The 25835-nt window shown below is 40.9% G+C and overlaps 6 protein-coding genes across 6 annotated transcripts; all 6 read left to right on the forward strand.

Annotated features, from left to right (window-relative positions):
- Positions 1-1488: 1488 nt before the first annotated feature.
- On the forward strand, positions 1489-3183 carry LOC141309122 (zona pellucida sperm-binding protein 3-like). Its single transcript, XM_073832550.1, has 8 exons — positions 1489-1904; positions 1981-2102; positions 2192-2295; positions 2362-2539; positions 2606-2723; positions 2799-2893; positions 2959-3047; positions 3116-3183. The coding sequence occupies exons 1-8, from the start codon at positions 1527-1529 to the stop codon at positions 3181-3183; spliced, it is 1152 nt and encodes a 383-aa protein (XP_073688651.1). The 5' UTR covers positions 1489-1526.
- A 2118-nt stretch (positions 3184-5301) lies between these two features.
- Positions 5302-7148, forward strand: LOC141344888 (zona pellucida sperm-binding protein 3-like). The gene is made up of 8 exons (XM_073849816.1): positions 5302-5880; positions 5958-6079; positions 6153-6256; positions 6318-6495; positions 6577-6694; positions 6766-6851; positions 6914-6971; positions 7056-7148. The coding sequence occupies exons 1-8, from the start codon at positions 5302-5304 to the stop codon at positions 7146-7148; spliced, it is 1338 nt and encodes a 445-aa protein (XP_073705917.1).
- Positions 7149-10195: 3047 nt separating this feature from the next.
- LOC141309289 (zona pellucida sperm-binding protein 3-like) lies at positions 10196-11886 on the forward strand. Its single transcript, XM_073832551.1, has 8 exons — positions 10196-10611; positions 10688-10809; positions 10899-11002; positions 11069-11246; positions 11313-11430; positions 11506-11600; positions 11666-11754; positions 11819-11886. Exons 1-8 carry the CDS (start codon positions 10234-10236, stop codon positions 11884-11886), a joined length of 1152 nt encoding a protein of 383 aa, XP_073688652.1. The 5' UTR covers positions 10196-10233.
- Positions 11887-14019: 2133 nt separating this feature from the next.
- Positions 14020-15866, forward strand: LOC141345273 (zona pellucida sperm-binding protein 3-like). Its single transcript, XM_073850176.1, has 8 exons — positions 14020-14598; positions 14676-14797; positions 14871-14974; positions 15036-15213; positions 15295-15412; positions 15484-15569; positions 15632-15689; positions 15774-15866. Exons 1-8 carry the CDS (start codon positions 14020-14022, stop codon positions 15864-15866), a joined length of 1338 nt encoding a protein of 445 aa, XP_073706277.1.
- A 3293-nt stretch (positions 15867-19159) lies between these two features.
- LOC141309455 (zona pellucida sperm-binding protein 3-like) lies at positions 19160-20854 on the forward strand. Its single transcript, XM_073832552.1, has 8 exons — positions 19160-19575; positions 19652-19773; positions 19863-19966; positions 20033-20210; positions 20277-20394; positions 20470-20564; positions 20630-20718; positions 20787-20854. Exons 1-8 carry the CDS (start codon positions 19198-19200, stop codon positions 20852-20854), a joined length of 1152 nt encoding a protein of 383 aa, XP_073688653.1. The 5' UTR covers positions 19160-19197.
- A 2137-nt stretch (positions 20855-22991) lies between these two features.
- On the forward strand, positions 22992-24838 carry LOC141345763 (zona pellucida sperm-binding protein 3-like). The gene is made up of 8 exons (XM_073850701.1): positions 22992-23570; positions 23648-23769; positions 23843-23946; positions 24008-24185; positions 24267-24384; positions 24456-24541; positions 24604-24661; positions 24746-24838. The coding sequence occupies exons 1-8, from the start codon at positions 22992-22994 to the stop codon at positions 24836-24838; spliced, it is 1338 nt and encodes a 445-aa protein (XP_073706802.1).
- Positions 24839-25835: the final 997 nt, after the last annotated feature.

The raw sequence follows: 25835 nt of genomic DNA on the forward strand, positions 1-25835 counted from the left end.
CCACGTCCTCTTGTAGCACTCTTTCAACTTTATCCTCCAGAATCTGGCAGTAAGTTTTGGGACTTCAGTTTTAGTCCATCTCCTATCCTGAAATGTCTGTCTTGCAGAGAGGGACCAAAATAAACTCTTAAAACTTACTGCCAGATTCTGGAAAATATATTTTTGAAAGAGTGCTACAAGAGGATGTGGTGCTGGTCCTTCAAGAGTCACTCTCAACTCATCTGTCTATAAAGCCTAGAAAAAAACCATCTCTATGTATTTGACAATACTTCAGAATGTTATTCTTATTAATTGAGGGTCATTTTTTAGGATTTTTTGCCCAAACAAAGTCTCTGAGAAGCTGACACATTGCACTTCTGGAGACTCCAGGTAGGTTGCAGTTCTGGAAAACGGTGGCGCTGGAGACTAAATGGTTCCTGATGGTTTCATATCTGATTCTTAACATTAATTCTTACTTTTTTTGCAATTAACATGCATCTTTTCTCCTCCACCTGTTTGTTCTGACAATGCAGATGCAACAAGCGTTTTTCTGTCCGGTGGTCATGCCTTAACTTTGCAAATTGCAGTATTGCATTAGTATTGTATCCTTCTCATGGGCATTTAATAGTTTTTGACTTTTCAGTCTGAGGTAAATCTCTTTTTGGCTCATTTTATCTGTAAAAGAAAATGTGCCTAATAATTCTGCACACCTGAAAATAAGGAGTTTTTCACTTCCAGCCTTCATGGACAATTATATATCAATTATAAATAATTAAATACAAAATGAATAGTAATTATTAAGATTGATGTGGTTTGGAATTATTCAAATGTGCTTGGGAAAAAAATATGACAAGAATATCAACTTGCCTAATAATTCTGCACTCCCTGTATATGTAATGGAGGCCTGCTAGCAAGAGCCATGCAGCTAAACCTCACTCTGATCTCAAAATGTGCACTAGTAGCAATTTTTGCAAAAGACTGTGGTCTTTAGCTTCCTTGTTAGGGCACCTGCCTTCAATGCTAGATAGACTAGTTCAAATCCTACTTGGAGCAGGTCTTATAGAACCAGAGGGGTTACATATAACTATGATTAATGCAAAATCAAGAAATTGCAAAAATGTTGCAGAGATTTTGTATTCTTTGCAGTCTATTATTCACTTGAGAGCAGCAGATTCAAATTCCTAATTCATGCTAAACTGTTGCTTGCACGTTATTCTCTCCAAAAGTAAATATCAATTAAAGTACAATATACCTTTATATAATACATAAAAAATAATATCGAGCCTCCCCAGCAGTATATTTCCTTTATTGGACACACCCAGCTTCAGTCATGGAGCACTCCACTAATCAGCTGATAATTGAATTCAGCTGGGTTACCTCCAAAATGATGGAGACTGCATAAATAAGTCCTCTATAAAAAGAAGAAAAAAGCAATGTTCAATATGTTGGTGATTTGAAAAATGGCAATGGGGTTGAGGCAAGCAGTATTTGTGCTATTGTTGGCGCTTGTTGTTGGTGTATCTGATGCACAATGGCAAGGTAGATCAATGCAAAGGTTTGCTGTCCAGACCCCAGCCAGGAGTGACTTTGCAAGGCCTTCTCAAGATATTTTTGGTGTTCAGTCAAAAGAGCTGTTGATGGGTCCAGTGGCAAAACTGACATGGAGCTTTCCAACACTACCGGAAGAACCACAACAACCAGATGTTCCTTTTGAGTTGCGTCATCCTGTCCCTCCAAACAGTGTGGTGGCTCAGTGTGCTGAGAGCTCTGTATATGTGGAGGTGATGAAAGACTTCTTTGGGACTGGACAATCTCTAAAGCCCACCGCTTTTTCCCTGGGAGGCTGTACTGCAACTGGAGAGGATCCTTCTACTCAAGTGCTCATCTTTGAGTCGGAACTGCATGGGTGTGGCAGCATACCACAGGTGATGTGATTTTAGTTTTTTTTGTTTGTGCATTTTTAGGTTTCTGTGAGCAATCCTTACACTGCTAACCCTTTAGGTGACTGAAAATCAGCTTATCTATACGTTCACCTTAACCTACACTCCACAAGAGGCTTCATATGGTGGTCCTATTGTCAGGAGCAGCGGTGCAGTGGTTAATATTGAGTGTCACTATTCGAGGTAAGGACTAAATTCTGAATTGTTTGGCATTCTAATACCCTTTCATTTACCAGTTGTGGTGACTGCTTCTTTCTCCCAACCTCATGTAGATTACATGATGTGAGCAGTGATACCTTAATGCCCACTTGGATGCCATATGCCTCCACTAAAGTTGTTGAGGAACTTCTGGTGTTCTCTCTCAAGCTCATGACTGGTTGGTAGACTGCAATTTAGTGTCGTCTTTGTGTGAACCTCAACTGATAAACTGATCTCTCAACAGATGACTGGAGATTTGAGAGGCCTTCTAATCAGTACTTCTTGGGTGACATCATCAACTTTGAAGCCTCTGTAAGGTCGTACAACCATGTTCCTCTGCGTGTTTTTGTGGATGGCTGTGTGGCTACTGTAGTTCCTGATGCCAGTGCTGTCCCTAGATACTCCTTTATTGAGAACAATGGGTAAGGAGTCCTTTATGTAGTTTCCTCATGGGAATGTGGAAGAGGTCTAACTGGATTCTACCTTAGGTGTATGGTTGATGCCAAAATCACAGGCTCCAGGTCTCGCTTCATGACCCGGACTCAGGGTGACAAGCTCCAGTTTCAACTAGAGGCTTTTAGGTTCCAGCAAGCAGACAGTGGATTGGTATGTATGTGATTTTAATTGTGCAATTCCCTTGTATGATATGCTGCCATGGTGTGCTTGCAACTGTTTCTGCAGATCTACATCACATGCATTGTGAAGGCGGCTACAGCAACTGCTTCTACTTATACTCCAAGTCCTGAACAGAAAGCTTGTTCATTTTCTGCTAATGGGTATGTTAACCAAGACTCAAGATGATGATGTAAATGAGGCTGTGCAAGTAATGTTTGTTTGGCAGGTGGGTGTCTGCAGATGAATCCAACCAGGTTTGTAGCTGCTGTGACACAACCTGTAGCAGCAGGAGTGGAAGTGATCAGCTTCTTAAAGGTATAAACTAACTCCCAATTTCTTCCTTTTACGTAGAAGGCTTTCTCACAATTTCTTTTGTTCCTCAGATCTGCGATGGGAGAGAGCCTCTGTTGGGCCTATCAGTGTTAAGGAATATGGCTATGGCCAAAATTAACAGAATGGCTTTGTGCTTCTGTGCAATTGATAATAAAGTTTTTAGAACCATCACCTGACTACTCCTTTAACCTCACTCTTTTGGATCTCTAGGTTTGAGAAGGGTGTTTTTTTTTTTTTTTTTTTGTTTTTTTTTTTTGCGCCTCTGAAAATGTGTAAACGTGTTACTACTGCTCCCATGTTGATTGCTATTCACGCTGCACTCAATTAACCATTTGGGTGCTCATGTTCCTGTCTCCATAGAAATCCATGTTAAAATAGGGTAGAAAGCTTGAGTTAGACTTTTAGTATAAAAATGTGTGTAGGGTTAAGCTGTGTTAATTTGACTGGAAACTCCCAAGACTGAAATAAAGCATCTTTCCATTTTGAGGTGTAAAAGACTCTGCCACATTCAGGAAAAAGTTGGAAATCAAACGTTTTTACACTCTCATGAGGTAGGGTGTGTTGTTGGGTTTTTTTTTTTTTTTTTGCTGCATTTACAATTGAACAACTATATATAAAGTCACATGATCATTCTTTAGTGTATCATAACCTCCAAGAAATGCCTTGTATGTGGCTGCTCTTAAGAATAAAAGGGCTTTTATTTATTCTTGGATTAACCTTTATCGGCCACTCTAGTCAATGCTTGCTTATACCAGCTGCTCTGTGGCATGATTCAGAAGTGTCCCAGAAATGGTTCTCTTTGCTGTCTCACTCATGTGTCTTCCTTGACTAAAAATAAGGGCTAGTGTGTTGCTGCAATATACGTAAACCTACCAACATCCGTTGCCATGATTTACTGCGACAGGAAAAGTTTTAATCGCAAAACCTTGATTAATGGAAGCATTTTACAATAGTTTTTATTGACATTTCTAAAAAAAAAATCTCTAATGGAAATGCACCAAGGGCATTTTGTGTGTGAACAGTGCATAGTTTTTTCAGACAATGGATTGAAAGTGCACTGAAACCTGTGTATGAACATTCCTTTGCAATATAGGTTTAAGTAACAGTATGTGTGTGTATATATATATATATATATAGTGCAAATTGCTCTGTAAGTGATGCATCTGGATTGAAGAATGACTTTTTTTGTATAGTATGTTCAGTATATTTATTTGAGTAATTTAAGTGCACAATAATAAGTCTGTTTGCAACATTGCTTTAGGTAATGCCGAGTTCAGACTGCACGATTTTCAAAGCAATCGCGTCACAGATGTTTTCACACTGCATGACTATCTGGGGTAGCATTCTGTCGCTGCTGTGTTCACACTGCACGATGGATCGGCGACAGGGGGTTTCACACTGCATGACTTTACAATAGGAAGAATCGCCGACAACTCTGTCCCGGTCCGCAAACTACGTCTCACAACCAAACACACGCGAGAAGTGACATGGAAACAACGCGAGGTCAGGCATGCAAGTTCTCACGTGAGACTGGTATTATTATAAAAAAAAATGGTAGCCCGCAAGAAGCTTGTCATACAAATTGAATGTGCACTCATTTGCAGCGAAAAGAAAAAAAGCCGAAACTATTCTTGTTGATATTGTGATCTATACCTTCGTAACTCCTCCCCTAACTTCCCGCTGGCCTGGATGTTGCTGTCTCATTGGCTGTAGGTAATCGCCGATGTGATTTTCAGTCAGATCACCTTTCACACGGCATGATTTTGAATCGCCGACAGGTCCAGATATTTAGCATGCCAAATATCTCACGGGTGTCGGCGACACGTCGGCGATTCTCTCAGATCGCGTCTTTGATAGTTCACACTGTGTGATTGTCACTCACGTGAACGAGCACTGATTTGCCTGTGATTTCGGGCATTTGTCGGCGATTTCTCAAAACCTGTCGGCGAGTTAAAATCGGGGCTAAAATCATGCAGTCTGAACTAGGCTTTAGTTGAGTCTAAAGTTTTGACCTAATCACTGATTATATTAAAGTTTTCATAAATGTTATTTAAGAACACACATTTTCCTTTTACTGATAATGACTCAATGGTTTTCACCTGTGACATGATGTGTAAGTTAACAAGTCCAGGGACTGATTATGCTTGATGCTAGAGAGGTGGAGCCAAGTTTATCTAACTACTATACATAAAGGACAAGACAAGGACCAGCATTAAGCATCTGAACGTTTCTGGCAATGGGGTTGAGGCAAGTTAGTGTTGGCTTGGTGGTTGTGCTTGCGTTTGGCTTGTCTGCAGCACAATGGCAAGGAAGGTCAACACATAATCAGGACCCACTTACGTTTAAGCTTGGGGCATTAGCGCAAGTTCCTCAACAGAGTGAATCCAGGATTCCTCAGGTTCCCCAGAGGTATGACTCTAGCAACCCTGGATTTGCACCGCAAAGGTTTGGTGTCCAGACCCCAGCCAGGAGTGACTTTGCAAGGCCTTCTCAAGATCTTCTTGGTGTTCAGTCAAAAGAGTTGTTGATGGGTCCAGTGGCAAAACTGACATGGAGCTTTCCAAGACTACCAGAAGAACCACAGCAGCCAGATATTCCTTTTGAGTTGGGTCATCCTGTCCCTGCAAACAGTGTGGCGGCACAGTGTGGGGAGAATTCAATATATGTAGAAGTGATGGAAGACTTCTTTGGGACTGGACAACCACTAAATCCCTCATCTTTTTCATTGGGAGGCTGTGGTCCAACTGGAGAGGATCCTTCTTCTCAAGTGCTCATCTTTGAGTCAGAACTGCATGGGTGTGGCAGCACATTATTGGTAATGTTGGTTTGCAAGTTCACAGGTTTTCTAAAGTTGCAGTGAATGTTCACTTTTAACCTAACCTTTCTGTTTAGATGACCGAGGATGAACTAGTGTACACGTTCTCCCTTATCTACACCCCGCAACAGGCTTCATTGAGTGGTCCTATCATCAGGAGCAGTGGTGCGGTAGTTGGTATTGAGTGTCATTATGCAAGGTGAGTGCTTAATTTAGGATTACTGAATGTGTTACTATGCACTGTAACAGTCAGTTTCTAACTTTTTCTACAGAGTGCATGATGTGAGCAGCAACGGCTTAATGCCCACTTGGATCCCATATGCTGCTACTATAGTTTCGGAGGAACTTTTGGTCTTCTCCCTCCGGCTCATGACTGGTTGGTATAAGTGCTTTCATAACTCTGCTTGTGAACCTTGGCTAAAAGTATTCCTTTGCAGATGACTGGAGGTTTGAGCGACCTTCTAACCAGTACTTCCTGGGAGACTTTATTAACATTGAGGCTTCAGTGAGGTCGTACAACCACCTTCCTCTTCGAGTGTTTGTGGACAGATGTGTGGCTACTTCAGTCCCTGATACAAATGCTCTCCCCAGATATGCCTTTATTGAGAATAATGGGTGAGACAAGGTCTTTCAAGCTAGTTCCACTAGTGGTGTCATCTAACGTCTGATGGTTATTAATTGCCCCACACTTTCTAGGTGCCTAGTTGATGCCAAGCTCACAGGCTCCGGCTCTCAATTCATGCCCAGGACACAAATTGACAAGCTGCAGTTTCAGCTGGAGGCATTCAGATTCCAACAGGAGATTAGTGGATTTGTATGTATCTGGATTAGCAGTTCCGGTGCATGTTTGCATGGAGTATACAAGTAAACTCTTTGTTTTTGTAGGTCTACATCACTTGTGTTCTTAAGGTGGCTGCGGCATCCACCCCTACTAATGTTGAGCAGAAAGCTTGCTCCTTCTCTTCTAATCGGTAAGTTGCCACTGCATTGAAGTACTCCAATAACTGTAAGAATCTAATGCTTTATTTGACAGGTGGGTGTCTGCCGACGAGGATGACCAGGTATGCGGCTGCTGTGATGCAACCTGTGGTGTTAGGAGCGGACGCGATCAGATTCTTAAAGGCATGTTTTAAATTTTACAAGGGGAATGTGTAGATTGTATGGTCATACTTTAGTGTTCACCATTTTTATCTTCTGCAGATCTGCGTTGGGACAGCGCATCTGTTGGCCCCATCAGAGTCAAGGACCGTGGTTTTGGTCCAATGTAACTCCACTGCACAATGGCAAAATAAAATCCTCTTAATCATGCTTGTCTTGAATTACTGGTGGTTTATCTACAACTTCAGTCATTATCCCTGAAATTCAGCCACCAACACAGACTAGAGTTTAGGTGCTAGGAAGTATGAGATGTGAGCAGTCTCTATGCTCTGAGAAAGGCACTTAACCCCAATGCTTTTCTATAGTAATCCACATTTGAAGTGGATCAAAAGTTAATCAATTTTGTCCTAAGACAAGAACATGTGTTTTGGTTTTAGGACAACTTTGAAATGTCTGTCTTCAAATGTTGATTACTGTAGTGATCTCCAACCCTTCTCCTGAAGAGCTGCCATCCCAACACAGTTTCACAGCCAATTCGTATGTGGCTCACTGGTATGACCGTACTCATACTATTTATGTGACTGAATTTGTACGAGTGAGGTTGTAAGAATTTGCCACCTTGTCAAATGTACGAATTGCTGAGAGATCAGGTTGGCCATCCTGCAGACTTTGTTCCAATTCTGCTCCAACAAACCTGCTTGTAGATATCAAGTAACCTGGAACGATTTGACATCTAGTTTTGGGTTTGAGCTGAAACCTGCAGGACAAAATCTCTATAGGCCGGGACACACCAAGCCGACGATCGGCCGTCTGGCCTCGTCGGGCAGTTGGTGGGCGTCGGTGAAGCGCGTCGGTTCGGTGTGTTCCGCACGTCTGCTCGCGTCGGCCAAAGTTTGCCCGATTCGACATGTTGAATCGGTGTCGGGCTTGTTGTGGCCGTCTGGGAAAGAGCACGCTCTGATTGGCTGTTCAGACACAGAGCGTGTGGAGGACTTGAACGTGAAGTGACGTAACAAGCAAAGAAAATAGTCAAGAGGGAATTGGCTCGCTGTTGTTTCGCAATTCGAAACCAGCTATGGCTGTGTGGAACGAAGCTATTGAAGGCGAGCTGATCAATTTGATCCAAGACAGGCCAGCGCTGTATGACATAACGGGAAACGCTATGCAAACCGTGCGGCGGTTCTTCCGGGTTCTCTTCTTGGAATGAAAATACAGACTACTGCCATCTGCAGGTACGCCACGGTATATCTCCTCACGCATGCGCAGAAAGCACCTTCTAGTTTGTAGTCGGCTTTCGTCAGTTCGGTGTGTTCGAGCTCCGTTTAATCGCCCAGACGCCCGCAGATGCAGCCGACTAGAGGCGACAAGACGGTCGGCTTTCGTCTGCGCTAGTTGGTTGGCGTGTCCCGGCCTTAAAAGAGCAAAGGTGTAATGGATTTTGAATCCAAACAGTTTTGGTGAATTAAGAGCTTTCATTTGTGCTGCTTTTCTGTGATTCTAATCGGGTTTGTGCTGATGCTATTGCTTAAAACTATTGTGCAATGTGTACACTGAAAACCAGAGAAACAATTTTCACTTTAAAATTGCTATTAGGTTTTGCAATTGCCGAAAACGGGGAAGTAATGAATTTGTGTTAACTTTGAAGTATGAAGATTGAATTATAAATAAAATCTACTTTTATTTTTTTTTTAATTTTATGATTTAGTGAAAAATTAGTGTAACACTATTTAAACTGTAAAGTTACTGTAACTTAAGCTTAATGTGTCTAATTTTTCCAAAAGAGAACTGCAACTCAATGTTTTACATACTGAATTGGCCATACTCATCTATTTTCACCATCTACAGCCAAACAAGGGTGGTTTTGAGGCAAATCAAGAATGAGACCCAGGACCACAAAACCATTCATAAGGTGTTGTGGTGTATGTGGTTATTTTTTTTTAATTCTATTCGTCTGAATTTTTTTTTTAATTGTTTTGTTAGGATAAGACAATATTTGTTTCAGATGCAACGATTTAAAAACCAGGAGTCCAAGAGTGCAAAAGAAGTCTAAATACTGAGAAAAATGCCTTAAGTTGTTCAAATTAAGTTCTTAGTAATGCATATTACTAAAGAAAAATAAGTTTTTCATATATTTACAGTAGGAAGTTTACAAAATATCTTCATGGAACATGTTTACTTAATATTCTAATGATTTTTGGAAAAATCAATTTTTTTTGGCTATTGCTACAAATATACCCCTGCTACTTCAAACTGGTTTTGTGGTCCATGGTCACATAGTCTTATTTCCCAGCTGCAATGCTGGTATCTTCCCACCAGATGTTGGATGTTTGGCTATTTCCCATTATTTTACTTCTGAATTTGACACTAAAACTGTCTATGCCACCTCCTTTTGTTATGAAAGGTGACTCCTGAACATCTGTTTCCAATATGTCTCCAAGCTTTTTTTTTTCCTGGTGTGAGGTAATCAGTACTTCTGTTCAAAAGCATTTGAATCCCATACATTTTCCACTTTTTTGTGTATTCTCTAAAAACTATGTGTAAAGATTGTTGGACCAATTTATTGTCTTATGCAGGGTTGTTTTTGTGCTTTGATATTTATATGTAATGGAGGCCTGCTAGCAAGAGCCATGCAGCTAAACCTCACTCTGATCTCAAAATGTGCACTAGTAGCAATTTTTGCAAAAGACTGTGGTCTTTAGCTTCCTTGTTAGGGCACCTGCCTTCAATGCTAGATAGACTAGTTCAAATCCTACTTGGAGCAGGTCTTATAGAACCAGAGGGGTTACATATAACTATGATTAATGCAAAATCAAGAAATTGCAAAAATGTTGCAGAGATTTTGTATTCTTTGCAGTCTATTATTCACTTGAGAGCAGCAGATTCAAATTCCTAATTCATGCTAAACTGTTGCTTGCACGTTATTCTCTCCAAAAGTAAATATCAATTAAAGTACAATATACCTTTATATAATACATAAAAAATAATATCGAGCCTCCCCAGCAGTATATTTCCTTTATTGGACACACCCAGCTTCAGTCATGGAGCACTCCACTAATCAGCTGATAATTGAATTCAGCTGGGTTACCTCCAAAATGATGGAGACTGCATAAATAAGTCCTCTATAAAAAGAAGAAAAAAGCAATGTTCAATATGTTGGTGATTTGAAAAATGGCAATGGGGTTGAGGCAAGCAGTATTTGTGCTATTGTTGGCGCTTGTTGTTGGTGTATCTGATGCACAATGGCAAGGTAGATCAATGCAAAGGTTTGCTGTCCAGACCCCAGCCAGGAGTGACTTTGCAAGGCCTTCTCAAGATATTTTTGGTGTTCAGTCAAAAGAGCTGTTGATGGGTCCAGTGGCAAAACTGACATGGAGCTTTCCAACACTACCGGAAGAACCACAACAACCAGATGTTCCTTTTGAGTTGCGTCATCCTGTCCCTCCAAACAGTGTGGTGGCTCAGTGTGCTGAGAGCTCTGTATATGTGGAGGTGATGAAAGACTTCTTTGGGACTGGACAATCTCTAAAGCCCACCGCTTTTTCCCTGGGAGGCTGTACTGCAACTGGAGAGGATCCTTCTACTCAAGTGCTCATCTTTGAGTCGGAACTGCATGGGTGTGGCAGCATACCACAGGTGATGTGATTTTAGTTTTTTTTGTTTGTGCATTTTTAGGTTTCTGTGAGCAATCCTTACACTGCTAACCCTTTAGGTGACTGAAAATCAGCTTATCTATACGTTCACCTTAACCTACACTCCACAAGAGGCTTCATATGGTGGTCCTATTGTCAGGAGCAGCGGTGCAGTGATTAATATTGAGTGTCACTATTCGAGGTAAGGACTAAATTCTGAATTGTTTGGCAGTCTAATACCCTTTCATTTACCAGTTGTGGTGACTGCTTCTTTCTCCCAACCTCATGTAGATTACATGATGTGAGCAGTGATACCTTAATGCCCACTTGGATGCCATATGCCTCCACTAAAGTTGTTGAGGAACTTCTGGTGTTCTCTCTCAAGCTCATGACTGGTTGGTAGACTGCAATTTAGTGTCGTCTTTGTGTGAACCTCAACTGATAAACTGATCTCTCAACAGATGACTGGAGATTTGAGAGGCCTTCTAATCAGTACTTCTTGGGTGACATCATCAACTTTGAAGCCTCTGTAAGGTCGTACAACCATGTCCCTCTGCGTGTTTTTGTGGATGGCTGTGTGGCTACTGTAGTTCCTGATGCCAGTGCTGTCCCTAGATACTCCTTTATTGAGAACAATGGGTAAGGAGTCCTTTATGTAGTTTCCTCATGGGAATGTGGAAGAGGTCTAACTGGATTCTACCTTAGGTGTATGGTTGATGCCAAAATCACAGGCTCCAGGTCTCGCTTCATGACCCGGACTCAGGGTGACAAGCTCCAGTTTCAACTAGAGGCTTTTAGGTTCCAGCAAGCAGACAGTGGATTGGTATGTATGTGATTTTAATTGTGCAATTCCCTTGTATGATATGCTGCCATGGTGTGCTTGCAACTGTTTCTGCAGATCTACATCACATGCATTGTGAAGGCGGCTACAGCAACTGCTTCTACTTATACTCCAAGTCCTGAACAGAAAGCTTGTTCATTTTCTGCTAATGGGTATGTTAACCAAGACTCAAGATGATGATGTAAATGAGGCTGTGCAAGTAATGTTTGTTTGGCAGGTGGGTGTCTGCAGATGAATCCAACCAGGTTTGTAGCTGCTGTGACACAACCTGTAGCAGCAGGAGTGGAAGTGATCAGCTTCTTAAAGGTATAAACTAACTCCCAATTTCTTTTACGTAGAAGGCTTTCTCACAATTTCTTTTGTTCCTCAGATCTGCGATGGGAGAGAGCCTCTGTTGGGCCTATCAGTGTTAAGGAATATGGCTATGGCCAAAATTAACAGAATGGCTTTGTGCTTCTGTGCAATTGATAATAAAGTTTTTAGAACCATCACCTGACTACTCCTTTAACCTCACTCTTTTGGATCTCTAGGTTTGAGAAGGGTGTTTTTTTTTTTTTTTTTTTTGTTTTTTTTTGTTTGTTTTTTGCGCCTCTGAAAATGTGTAAACGTGTTACTACTGCTCCCATGTTGATTGCTATTCACGCTGCACTCAATTAACCATTTGGGTGCTCATGTTCCTGTCTCCATAGAAATCCATGTTAAAATAGGGTAGAAAGCTTGAGTTAGACTTTTAGTATAAAAATGTGTGTAGGGTTAAGCTGTGTTAATTTGACTGGAAACTCCCAAGACTGAAATTAAGCATCTTTCCATTTTGAGGTGTAAAAGACTCTGCCACATTCAGGAAAAAGTTGGAAATCAAACGTTTTTACACTCTCATGAGGTAGGGTGTGTTGTTGGGTTTTTTTTTTTTTTTTTTTTTTTTTTTTTTGCTGCATTTACAATTGAACAACTATATATAAAGTCACATGATCATTCTTTAGTGTATCATAACCTCCAAGAAATGCCTTGTATGTGGCTGCTCTTAAGAATAAAAGGGCTTTTATTTATTCTTGGATTAACCTTTATCGGCCACTCTAGTCAATGCTTGCTTATACCAGCTGCTCTGTGGCATGATTCAGAAGTGTCCCAGAAATGGTTCTCTTTGCTGTCTCACTCATGTGTCTTCCTTGACTAAAAATAAGGGCTAGTGTGTTGCTGCAATATACGTAAACCTACCAACATCCGTTGCCATGATTTACTGCGACAGGAAAAGTTTTAATCGCAAAACCTTGATTAATGGAAGCATTTTACAATAGTTTTTATTGACATTTCTAAAAAAAAAATCTCTAATGGAAATGCACCAAGGGCATTTTGTGTGTGAACAGTGCATAGTTTTTTCAGACAATGGATTGAAAGTGCACTGAAACCTGTGTATGAACATTCCTTTGCAATATAGGTTTAAGTAACAGTATGTGTGTGTATATATATATATAGTGCAAATTGCTCTGTAAGTGATGCATCTGGATTGAAGAATGACTTTTTTTGTATAGTATGTTCAGTATATTTATTTGAGTAATTTAAGTGCACAATAATAAGTCTGTTTGCAACATTGCTTTAGGTAATGCCGAGTTCAGACTGCACGATTTTCAAAGCAATCGCGTCACAGATGTTTTCACACTGCATGACTATCTGGGGTAGCATTCTGTCGCTGCTGTGTTCACACTGCACGATGGATCGGCGACAGGGGGTTTCACACTGCATGACTTTACAATAGGAAGAATCGCCGACAACTCTGTCCCGGTCCGCAAACTACGTCTCACAACCAAACACACGCGAGAAGTGACATGGAAACAACGCGAGGTCAGGCATGCAAGTTCTCACGTGAGACTGGTATTATTATAAAAAAAATGGTAGCCCGCAAGAAGCTTGTCATACAAATTGAATGTGCACTCATTTGCAGCGAAAAGAAAAAAAGCCGAAACTATTCTTGTTGATATTGTGATCTATACCTTCGTAACTCCTCCCCTAACTTCCCGCTGGCCTGGATGTTGCTGTCTCATTGGCTGTAGGTAATCGCCGATGTGATTTTCAGTCAGATCACCTTTCACACGGCATGATTTTGAATCGCCGACAGGTCCAGATATTTAGCATGCCAAATATCTCACGGGTGTCGGCGACACGTCGGCGATTCTCTCAGATCGCGTCTTTGATAGTTCACACTGTGTGATTGTCACTCACGTGAACGAGCACTGATTTGCCTGTGATTTCGGGCATTTGTCGGCGATTTCTCAAAACCTGTCGGCGAGTTAAAATCGGGGCTAAAATCATGCAGTCTGAACTAGGCTTTAGTTGAGTCTAAAGTTTTGACCTAATCACTGATTATATTAAAGTTTTCATAAATGTTATTTAAGAACACACATTTTCCTTTTACTGATAATGACTCAATGGTTTTCACCTGTGACATGATGTGTAAGTTAACAAGTCCAGGGACTGATTATGCTTGATGCTAGAGAGGTGGAGCCAAGTTTATCTAACTACTATACATAAAGGACAAGACAAGGACCAGCATTAAGGATCTGAACGTTTCTGGCAATGGGGTTGAGGCAAGTTAGTGTTGGCTTGGTGGTTGTGCTTGCGTTTGGCTTGTCTGCAGCACAATGGCAAGGAAGGTCAACACATAATCAGGACCCACTTACGTTTAAGCTTGGGGCATTAGCGCAAGTTCCTCAACAGAGTGAATCCAGGATTCCTCAGGTTCCCCAGAGGTATGACTCTAGCAACCCTGGATTTGCACCGCAAAGGTTTGGTGTCCAGACCCCAGCCAGGAGTGACTTTGCAAGGCCTTCTCAAGATCTTCTTGGTGTTCAGTCAAAAGAGTTGTTGATGGGTCCAGTGGCAAAACTGACATGGAGCTTTCCAAGACTACCAGAAGAACCACAGCAGCCAGATATTCCTTTTGAGTTGGGTCATCCTGTCCCTGCAAACAGTGTGGCGGCACAGTGTGGGGAGAATTCAATATATGTAGAAGTGATGGAAGACTTCTTTGGGACTGGACAACCACTAAATCCCTCATCTTTTTCATTGGGAGGCTGTGGTCCAACTGGAGAGGATCCTTCTTCTCAAGTGCTCATCTTTGAGTCAGAACTGCATGGGTGTGGCAGCACATTATTGGTAATGTTGGTTTGCAAGTTCACAGGTTTTCTAAAGTTGCAGTGAATGTTCACTTTTAACCTAACCTTTCTGTTTAGATGACCGAGGATGAACTAGTGTACACGTTCTCCCTTATCTACACCCCGCAACAGGCTTCATTGAGTGGTCCTATCATCAGGAGCAGTGGTGCGGTAGTTGGTATTGAGTGTCATTATGCAAGGTGAGTGCTTAATTTAGGATTACTGAATGTGTTACTATGCACTGTAACAGTCAGTTTCTAACTTTTTCTACAGAGTGCATGATGTGAGCAGCAACGGCTTAATGCCCACTTGGATCCCATATGCTGCTACTATAGTTTCGGAGGAACTTTTGGTCTTCTCCCTCCGGCTCATGACTGGTTGGTATAAGTGCTTTCATAACTCTGCTTGTGAACCTTGGCTAAAAGTATTCCTTTGCAGATGACTGGAGGTTTGAGCGACCTTCTAACCAGTACTTCCTGGGAGACTTTATTAACATTGAGGCTTCAGTGAGGTCGTACAACCACCTTCCTCTTCGAGTGTTTGTGGACAGATGTGTGGCTACTTCAGTCCCTGATACAAATGCTCTCCTCAGATATGCCTTTATTGAGAATAATGGGTGAGACAAGGTCTTTCAAGCTAGTTCCACTAGTGGTGTCATCTAACGTCTGATGGTTATTAATTGCCCCACACTTTCTAGGTGCCTAGTTGATGCCAAGCTCACAGGCTCCGGCTCTCAATTCATGCCCAGGACACAAATTGACAAGCTGCAGTTTCAGCTGGAGGCATTCAGATTCCAACAGGAGATTAGTGGATTTGTATGTATCTGGATTAGCAGTTCCGGTGCATGTTTGCATGGAGTATACAAGTAAACTCTTTGTTTTTGTAGGTCTACATCACTTGTGTTCTTAAGGTGGCTGCGGCATCCACCCCTACTAATGTTGAGCAGAAAGCTTGCTCCTTCTCTTCTAATCGGTAAGTTGCCACTGCATTGAAGTACTCCAATAACTGTAAGAATCTAATGCTTTATTTGACAGGTGGGTGTCTGCCGACGAGGATGACCAGGTATGCGGCTGCTGTGATGCAACCTGTGGTGTTAGGAGCGGACGCGATCAGATTCTTAAAGGCATGTTTTAAATTTTACAAGGGGAATGTGTAGATTGTATGGTCATACTTTAGTGTTCACCATTTTTATCTTCTGCAGATCTGCGTTGGGACAGCGCATCTGTTGGCCCCATCAGAGTCAAGGACCGTGGTTTTGGTCCAATGTAACTCCACTGCACAATGGCAAAATAAAATCCTCTTAATCATACTTTTCTTGAATTACTGGTGGTTTATCTACAACTTCAGTCATTATCCCTGAAATTCAGCCACCTTTGGTTTTAGGACAACTTTGAATGTCTGTCTTCAAATGTTGATTACTGTAGTGATCTCCAACCTTTCTCCTGAAGAGCTGCCATCCCAACACCGTTTCACAGCCAATTCGTATGTGGCTCACTGGTATGACCATACTCGTACTACTTATGTGACTGAATGTGCACAAGTGAGGTTGTACGAATTTGCCACCTTGTCAAATGTACGAATTGCTGAGAGATCAGGTTGGCCATCCTGCAGACTTTGTTCCAATTCTGCTCCAAACCTGCTTGTAAATATCAAGTAACCTGGAACGATTTGATACATCTAGTTTTGGGTTTGAGCTGAAACCTGCAGGACAAAATGTCTATAAGAGCAAAGGTGTAATGGATTTTGTATCCAAACAGTTTTGGTGAATTAAGAGCTTTCATTTGTGCTACTTTTCTGTGATTCTAATCGGGTTTGTGCTGATGCTATTGCTTAAAACTATTGTGCAATGTGTACACTGAAAACCAGAGAAACAATTTTAACTTTAAAATTGCTATAAGGTTTTGCAATTGCCGAAAATGGGGAAGTAATGAATTTGTGTTACTTCTGAAGTATGAAGATTGAATTATAAATAAAATCAAATTTATGATTTAGTGTAACACTATTTAAACATTTGTAAAATTACTGTAACTTAAGCTTAATGTCTAATTTTCCCAAAAGAAAACTGCAACTCAATATTTTACATACTGAATTGGCCATACTCTATTTTACCGTCTACAGCCAAACAAGGGTGGTTTTGAGGCAAATCAAGAATGAGACCCAGGACCACAAAACCATTCATAAGGTGTTGTGTGTGTGTGTGTGTTTTTTTTTTATTTTTTTATATTCTATTCATCTGAATTGTTTTTTGTTTTTTTTTAATTGTTTTGTTAGGATAAGACAATATTTGTTTCAGATGCAACGATTTAAAAACCAGGGCCCGTATCCCTAAAGATTCTGAGAATCCTCTCAGAGAGCTCCTAACTTAACCTAAAAATTCCTTGCCAGGAGTTTTAGCTTAGAAGTGATTCCAGAACATTTTCAGTGAACTCTGAGCAAGGAATGGATGGAAAATCCTATCTTAGTGAGGAGGTGTGGTTGACCCCGTTGCTAGGTATGAGTCATTTCAAAAGCCGTGATTGGTTGGTCCTACAAGTTTGATGAAAATGAACTTTTGGTGATAATGAGCAAAGGATGTATCCTCAAATCAATAAACATAATTATACACTCGAATCTTATGCAGACTGTAACTGTAAATAATATTTCACATTCAAGAAAATATCTGGAAAATGAATAGTAAGCTGTAGGGGTTATAGCCTAACATTAGAATCTAAAATATGTGAAAACTTAAGCTCATTACACCCTGTTCAAATAATGATTCGTGTCTTATTTGCTCATATTAATATCCTAGCTGGCATATTTTGTACTTTCACTCCCATATGGACCCCATTGAAAACAAGATGGCCTATCTCAAGGGGCTGTCCTTATTGAAGTAGAAATTGCAACGTTACAACTCAGTGTGGTCTTAACAAGGGTAACACGGCTCAGCTTTTATCAATGTCTGTGATTACTTTCTTCTCCGGTGTAATAGCGTTGTGGCGTCGAGTTGAAGTAATTGCATCTCTAAGGAGATCCACCACAAACATGATTCCTGCACGATCCAATCTGTAAGGTCTCAATAATTCCCTGTCATCCAGTGTTTGCAGGACATCTCTCCTGCCTCCTCTGTTGGCCATTTTGTGCAGCTGCTTAGGGGAACTCCTAAGCCACTAAAAGTCCTCTTCCCTGCTCTTAGCAGATCTCGCCTTAGGAGCCCTTTTAAGCGCTAGGAATCTTGAGGAATAGCTTTTATATTAACTGGGATTTTCGTGTCACTTTTAGGGGAAATTCTAAGAAAACGTCATGACTCTGAGAATTTTCTTAGAATTTGGCCGCTAGGAGCCACTTTTTGCACAAAAATTCTTTAGGGATACGGGCCCAGGAATCCAAGAGTGCAAAAGAAGTCTAAATACTGAGAAAAATGCCTTAAATTGTTCAAATTAAGTTCTTAGTAATGCATATTACTAAAGAAAAATAAGTTTTTCATATATTTACAGTAGGAAGTTTACAAAATATCTTCATGGAACATGTTTACTTAATATCCTAATGATTTTTGTAAAAATCATTTTTTTTTTTTTTTTTTTGGCTATTGCTACAAATATACCCCTGCTACTTCAAACTGGTTTTGTGGTCCATGGTCACATAGTCTTATTTCCCAGCTGCAATGCTGGTATCTTCCCACCAGATGGTGGATGTTTGGCTATTTCCCATTATTTTACTTCTGAATTTGACACTAAAACTGTCTATGCCACCTCCTTTTGTTATGAAAGGTGACTCCTGAACATCTGTTTCCAATATGTCTCCAAGCTTTTTTTTTCCCTGGTGTGAGGTAATCAGTACTTCTGTTCAAAAGCATTTGAATCCCATACATTTTCCACTTTTTTGTGTATTCTCTAAAAACTATGTGTGAAGATTGTTGGACCAATTTATTGTCTTATGCAGGGTTGTTTTTGTGCTTTGATATTTATATGTAATGGAGGCCTGCTAGCAAGAGCCATGCAGCTAAACCTCACTCTGATCTCAAAATGTGCACTAGTAGCAATTTTTGCAAAAGACTGTGGTCTTTAGCTTCCTTGTTAGGGCACCTGCCTTCAATGCTAGATAGACTAGTTCAAATCCTACTTGGAGCAGGTCTTATAGAACCAGAGGGGTTACATATAACTATGATTAATGCAAAATCAAGAAATTGCAAAAATGTTGCAGAGATTTTGTATTCTTTGCAGTCTATTATTCACTTGAGAGCAGCAGATTCAAATTCCTAATTCATGCTAAACTGTTGCTTGCACGTTATTCTCTCCAAAAATAAATATCAATTAAAGTACAATATACATTTATATAATACATAAAAAATAATATCGAGCCTCCCCAGCAGTATATTTCCTTTATTGGACACACCCAGCTTCAGTCATGGAGCACTCCACTAATCAGCTGATAATTGAATTCAGCTGGGTTACCTCCAAAATGATGGAGACTGCATAAATAAGTCCTCTATAAAAAGAAGAAAAAAGCAATGTTCAATATGTTGGTGATTTGAAAAATGGCAATGGGGTTGAGGCAAGCAGTATTTGTGCTATTGTTGGCGCTTGTTGTTGGTGTATCTGATGCACAATGGCAAGGTAGATCAATGCAAAGGTTTGCTGTCCAGACCCCAGCCAGGAGTGACTTTGCAAGGCCTTCTCAAGATATTTTTGGTGTTCAGTCAAAAGAGCTGTTGATGGGTCCAGTGGCAAAACTGACATGGAGCTTTCCAACACTACCGGAAGAACCACAACAACCAGATGTTCCTTTTGAGTTGCGTCATCCTGTCCCTCCAAACAGTGTGGTGGCTCAGTGTGCTGAGAGCTCTGTATATGTGGAGGTGATGAAAGACTTCTTTGGGACTGGACAATCTCTAAAGCCCACCGCTTTTTCCCTGGGAGGCTGTACTGCAACTGGAGAGGATCCTTCTACTCAAGTGCTCATCTTTGAGTCGGAACTGCATGGGTGTGGCAGCATACCACAGGTGATGTGATTTTAGTTTTTTTTGTTTGTGCATTTTTAGGTTTCTGTGAGCAATCCTTACACTGCTAACCCTTTAGGTGACTGAAAATCAGCTTATCTATACGTTCACCTTAACCTACACTCCACAAGAGGCTTCATATGGTGGTCCTATTGTCAGGAGCAGCGGTGCAGTGGTTAATATTGAGTGTCACTATTTGAGGTAAGGACTAAATTCTGAATTGTTTGGCATTCTAATACCCTTTCATTTACCAGTTGTGGTGACTGCTTCTTTCTCCCAACCTCATGTAGATTACATGATGTGAGCAGTGATACCTTAATGCCCACTTGGATGCCATATGCCTCCACTAAAGTTGTTGAGGAACTTCTGGTGTTCTCTCTCAAGCTCATGACTGGTTGGTAGACTGCAATTTAGTGTCGTCTTTGTGTGAACCTCAACTGATAAACTGATCTCTCAACAGATGACTGGAGATTTGAGAGGCCTTCTAATCAGTACTTCTTGGGTGACATCATCAACTTTGAAGCCTCTGTAAGGTCGTACAACCATGTTCCTCTGCGTGTTTTTGTGGATGGCTGTGTGGCTACTGTAGTTCCTGATGCCAGTGCTGTCCCTAGATACTCCTTTATTGAGAACAATGGGTAAGGAGTCCTTTATGTAGTTTCCTCATGGGAATGTGGAAGAGGTCTAACTGGATTCTACCTTAGGTGTATGGTTGATGCCAAAATCACAGGCTCCAGGTCTCGCTTCATGACCCGGACTCAGGGTGACAAGCTCCAGTTTCAACTAGAGGCTTTTAGGTTCCAGCAAGCAGACAGTGGATTGGTATGTATGTGATTTTAATTGTGCAATTCCCTTGTATGATATGCTGCCATGGTGTGCTTGCAACTGTTTCTGCAGATCTACATCACATGCATTGTGAAGGCGGCTACAGCAACTGCTTCTACTTATACTCCAAGTCCTGAACAGAAAGCTTGTTCATTTTCTGCTAATGGGTATGTTAACCAAGACTCAAGATGATGATGTAAATGAGGCTGTGCAAGTAATGTTTGTTTGGCAGGTGGGTGTCTGCAGATGAATCCAACCAGGTTTGTAGCTGCTGTGACACAACCTGTAGCAGCAGGAGTGGAAGTGATCAGCTTCTTAAAGGTATAAACTAACTCCCAATTTCTTCCTTTTACGTAGAAGGCTTTCTCACAATTTCTTTTGTTCCTCAGATCTGCGATGGGAGAGAGCCTCTGTTGGGCCTATCAGTGTTAAGGAATATGGCTATGGCCAAAATTAACAGAATGGCTTTGTGCTTCTGTGCAATTGATAATAAAGTTTTTAGAACCATCACCTGACTACTCCTTTAACCTCACTCTTTTGGATCTCTAGGTTTGAGAAGGGTGTTTTTTTTTTTTTTTTTTTTTTTTGTTTTTTTTTTGTTTGTTTTTTGCGCCTCTGAAAATGTGTAAACGTGTTACTACTGCTCCCATGTTGATTGCTATTCACGCTGCACTCAATTAACCATTTGGGTGCTCATGTTCCTGTCTCCATAGAAATCCATGTTAAAATAGGGTAGAAAGCTTGAGTTAGACTTTTAGTATAAAAATGTGTGTAGGGTTAAGCTGTGTTAATTTGACTGGAAACTCCCAAGACTGAAATTAAGCATCTTTCCATTTTGAGGTGTAAAAGACTCTGCCACATTCAGGAAAAAGTTGGAAATCAAACGTTTTTACACTCTCATGAGGTAGGGTGTGTTGTTGGGTTTTTTTTTTTTTTTTTTTTTTTTTTTTTGCTGCATTTACAATTGAACAACTATATATAAAGTCACATGATCATTCTTTAGTGTATCATAACCTCCAAGAAATGCCTTGTATGTGGCTGCTCTTAAGAATAAAAGGGCTTTTATTTATTCTTGGATTAACCTTTATCGGCCACTCTAGTCAATGCTTGCTTATACCAGCTGCTCTGTGGCATGATTCAGAAGTGTCCCAGAAATGGTTCTCTTTGCTGTCTCACTCATGTGTCTTCCTTGACTAAAAATAAGGGCTAGTGTGTTGCTGCAATATACGTAAACCTACCAACATCCGTTGCCATGATTTACTGCGACAGGAAAAGTTTTAATCGCAAAACCTTGATTAATGGAAGCATTTTACAATAGTTTTTATTGACATTTCTAAAAAAAAAATCTCTAATGGAAATGCACCAAGGGCATTTTGTGTGTGAACAGTGCATAGTTTTTTCAGACAATGGATTGAAAGTGCACTGAAACCTGTGTATGAACATTCCTTTGCAATATAGGTTTAAGTAACAGTATGTGTGTGTATATATATATATAGTGCAAATTGCTCTGTAAGTGATGCATCTGGATTGAAGAATGACTTTTTTTGTATAGTATGTTCAGTATATTTATTTGAGTAATTTAAGTGCACAATAATAAGTCTGTTTGCAACATTGCTTTAGGTAATGCCGAGTTCAGACTGCACGATTTTCAAAGCAATCGCGTCACAGATGTTTTCACACTGCATGACTATCTGGGGTAGCATTCTGTCGCTGCTGTGTTCACACTGCACGATGGATCGGCGACAGGGGGTTTCACACTGCATGACTTTACAATAGGAAGAATCGCCGACAACTCTGTCCCGGTCCGCAAACTACGTCTCACAACCAAACACACGCGAGAAGTGACATGGAAACAACGCGAGGTCAGGCATGCAAGTTCTCACGTGAGACTGGTATTATTATAAAAAAAATGGTAGCCCGCAAGAAGCTTGTCATACAAATTGAATGTGCACTCATTTGCAGCGAAAAGAAAAAAAGCCGAAACTATTCTTGTTGATATTGTGATCTATACCTTCGTAACTCCTCCCCTAACTTCCCGCTGGCCTGGATGTTGCTGTCTCATTGGCTGTAGGTAATCGCCGATGTGATTTTCAGTCAGATCACCTTTCACACGGCATGATTTTGAATCGCCGACAGGTCCAGATATTTAGCATGCCAAATATCTCACGGGTGTCGGCGACACGTCGGCGATTCTCTCAGATCGCGTCTTTGATAGTTCACACTGTGTGATTGTCACTCACGTGAACGAGCACTGATTTGCCTGTGATTTCGGGCATTTGTCGGCGATTTCTCAAAACCTGTCGGCGAGTTAAAATCGGGGCTAAAATCATGCAGTCTGAACTAGGCTTTAGTTGAGTCTAAAGTTTTGACCTAATCACTGATTATATTAAAGTTTTCATAAATGTTATTTAAGAACACACATTTTCCTTTTACTGATAATGACTCAATGGTTTTCACCTGTGACATGATGTGTAAGTTAACAAGTCCAGGGACTGATTATGCTTGATGCTAGAGAGGTGGAGCCAAGTTTATCTAACTACTATACATAAAGGACAAGACAAGGACCAGCATTAAGGATCTGAACGTTTCTGGCAATGGGGTTGAGGCAAGTTAGTGTTGGCTTGGTGGTTGTGCTTGCGTTTGGCTTGTCTGCAGCACAATGGCAAGGAAGGTCAACACATAATCAGGACCCACTTACGTTTAAGCTTGGGGCATTAGCGCAAGTTCCTCAACAGAGTGAATCCAGGATTCCTCAGGTTCCCCAGAGGTATGACTCTAGCAACCCTGGATTTGCACCGCAAAGGTTTGGTGTCCAGACCCCAGCCAGGAGTGACTTTGCAAGGCCTTCTCAAGATCTTCTTGGTGTTCAGTCAAAAGAGTTGTTGATGGGTCCAGTGGCAAAACTGACATGGAGCTTTCCAAGACTACCAGAAGAACCACAGCAGCCAGATATTCCTTTTGAGTTGGGTCATCCTGTCCCTGCAAACAGTGTGGCGGCACAGTGTGGGGAGAATTCAATATATGTAGAAGTGATGGAAGACTTCTTTGGGACTGGACAACCACTAAATCCCTCATCTTTTTCATTGGGAGGCTGTGGTCCAACTGGAGAGGATCCTTCTTCTCAAGTGCTCATCTTTGAGTCAGAACTGCATGGGTGTGGCAGCACATTATTGGTAATGTTGGTTTGCAAGTTCACAGGTTTTCTAAAGTTGCAGTGAATGTTCACTTTTAACCTAACCTTTCTGTTTAGATGACCGAGGATGAACTAGTGTACACGTTCTCCCTTATCTACACCCCGCAACAGGCTTCATTGAGTGGTCCTATCATCAGGAGCAGTGGTGCGGTAGTTGGTATTGAGTGTCATTATGCAAGGTGAGTGCTTAATTTAGGATTACTGAATGTGTTACTATGCACTGTAACAGTCAGTTTCTAACTTTTTCTACAGAGTGCATGATGTGAGCAGCAACGGCTTAATGCCCACTTGGATCCCATATGCTGCTACTATAGTTTCGGAGGAACTTTTGGTCTTCTCCCTCCGGCTCATGACTGGTTGGTATAAGTGCTTTCATAACTCTGCTTGTGAACCTTGGCTAAAAGTATTCCTTTGCAGATGACTGGAGGTTTGAGCGACCTTCTAACCAGTACTTCCTGGGAGACTTTATTAACATTGAGGCTTCAGTGAGGTCGTACAACCACCTTCCTCTTCGAGTGTTTGTGGACAGATGTGTGGCTACTTCAGTCCCTGATACAAATGCTCTCCCCAGATATGCCTTTATTGAGAATAATGGGTGAGACAAGGTCTTTCAAGCTAGTTCCACTAGTGGTGTCATCTAACGTCTGATGGTTATTAATTGCCCCACACTTTCTAGGTGCCTAGTTGATGCCAAGCTCACAGGCTCCGGCTCTCAATTCATGCCCAGGACACAAATTGACAAGCTGCAGTTTCAGCTGGAGGCATTCAGATTCCAACAGGAGATTAGTGGATTTGTATGTATCTGGATTAGCAGTTCCGGTGCATGTTTGCATGGAGTATACAAGTAAACTCTTTGTTTTTGTAGGTCTACATCACTTGTGTTCTTAAGGTGGCTGCGGCATCCACCCCTACTAATGTTGAGCAGAAAGCTTGCTCCTTCTCTTCTAATCGGTAAGTTGCCACTGCATTGAAGTACTCCAATAACTGTAAGAATCTAATGCTTTATTTGACAGGTGGGTGTCTGCCGACGAGGATGACCAGGTATGCGGCTGCTGTGATGCAACCTGTGGTGTTAGGAGCGGACGCGATCAGATTCTTAAAGGCATGTTTTAAATTTTACAAGGGGAATGTGTAGATTGTATGGTCATACTTTAGTGTTCACCATTTTTATCTTCTGCAGATCTGCGTTGGGACAGCGCATCTGTTGGCCCCATCAGAGTCAAGGACCGTGGTTTTGGTCCAATGTAACTCCACTGCACAATGGCAAAATAAAATCCTCTTAATCATACTTTTCTTGAATTACTGGTGGTTTATCTACAACTTCAGTCATTATCCCTGAAATTCAGCCACCTTTGGTTTTAGGACAACTTTGAATGTCTGTCTTCAAATGTTGATTACTGTAGTGATCTCCAACCTTTCTCCTGAAGAGCTGCCATCCCAACACCGTTTCACAGCCAATTCGTATGTGGCTCACTGGTATGACCATACTCGTACTACTTATGTGACTGAATGTGCACAAGTGAGGTTGTACGAATTTGCCACCTTGTCAAATGTACGAATTGCTGAGAGATCAGGTTGGCCATCCTGCAGACTTTGTTCCAATTCTGCTCCAAACCTGCTTGTAAATATCAAGTAACCTGGAACGATTTGATACATCTAGTTTTGGGTTTGAGCTGAAACCTGCAGGACAAAATGTCTATAAGAGCAAAGGTGTAATGGATTTTGTATCCAAACAGTTTTGGTGAATTAAGAGCTTTCATTTGTGCTACTTTTCTGTGATTCTAATCGGGTTTGTGCTGATGCTATTGCTTAAAACTATTGTGCAATGTGTACACTGAAAACCAGAGAAACAATTTTAACTTTAAAATTGCTATAAGGTTTTGCAATTGCCGAAAATGGGGAAGTAATGAATTTGTGTTACTTCTGAAGTATGAAGATTGAATTATAAATAAAATCAAATTTATGATTTAGTGTAACACTATTTAAACATTTGTAAAATTACTGTAACTTAAGCTTAATGTCTAATTTTCCCAAAAGAAAACTGCAACTCAATATTTTACATACTGAATTGGCCATACTCTATTTTACCGTCTACAGCCAAACAAGGGTGGTTTTGAGGCAAATCAAGAATGAGACCCAGGACCACAAAACCATTCATAAGGTGTTGTGTGTGTGTGTGTGTGTGTTTTTTTTTATTTTTTTATATTCTATTCATCTGAATTGTTTTTTGTTTTTTTTTAATTGT

This window comes from Garra rufa, chromosome 1, assembly GCF_049309525.1.
Source record: "Garra rufa chromosome 1, GarRuf1.0, whole genome shotgun sequence".
In the NCBI taxonomy this organism is placed as follows: domain Eukaryota; kingdom Metazoa; phylum Chordata; class Actinopteri; order Cypriniformes; family Cyprinidae; genus Garra; species Garra rufa.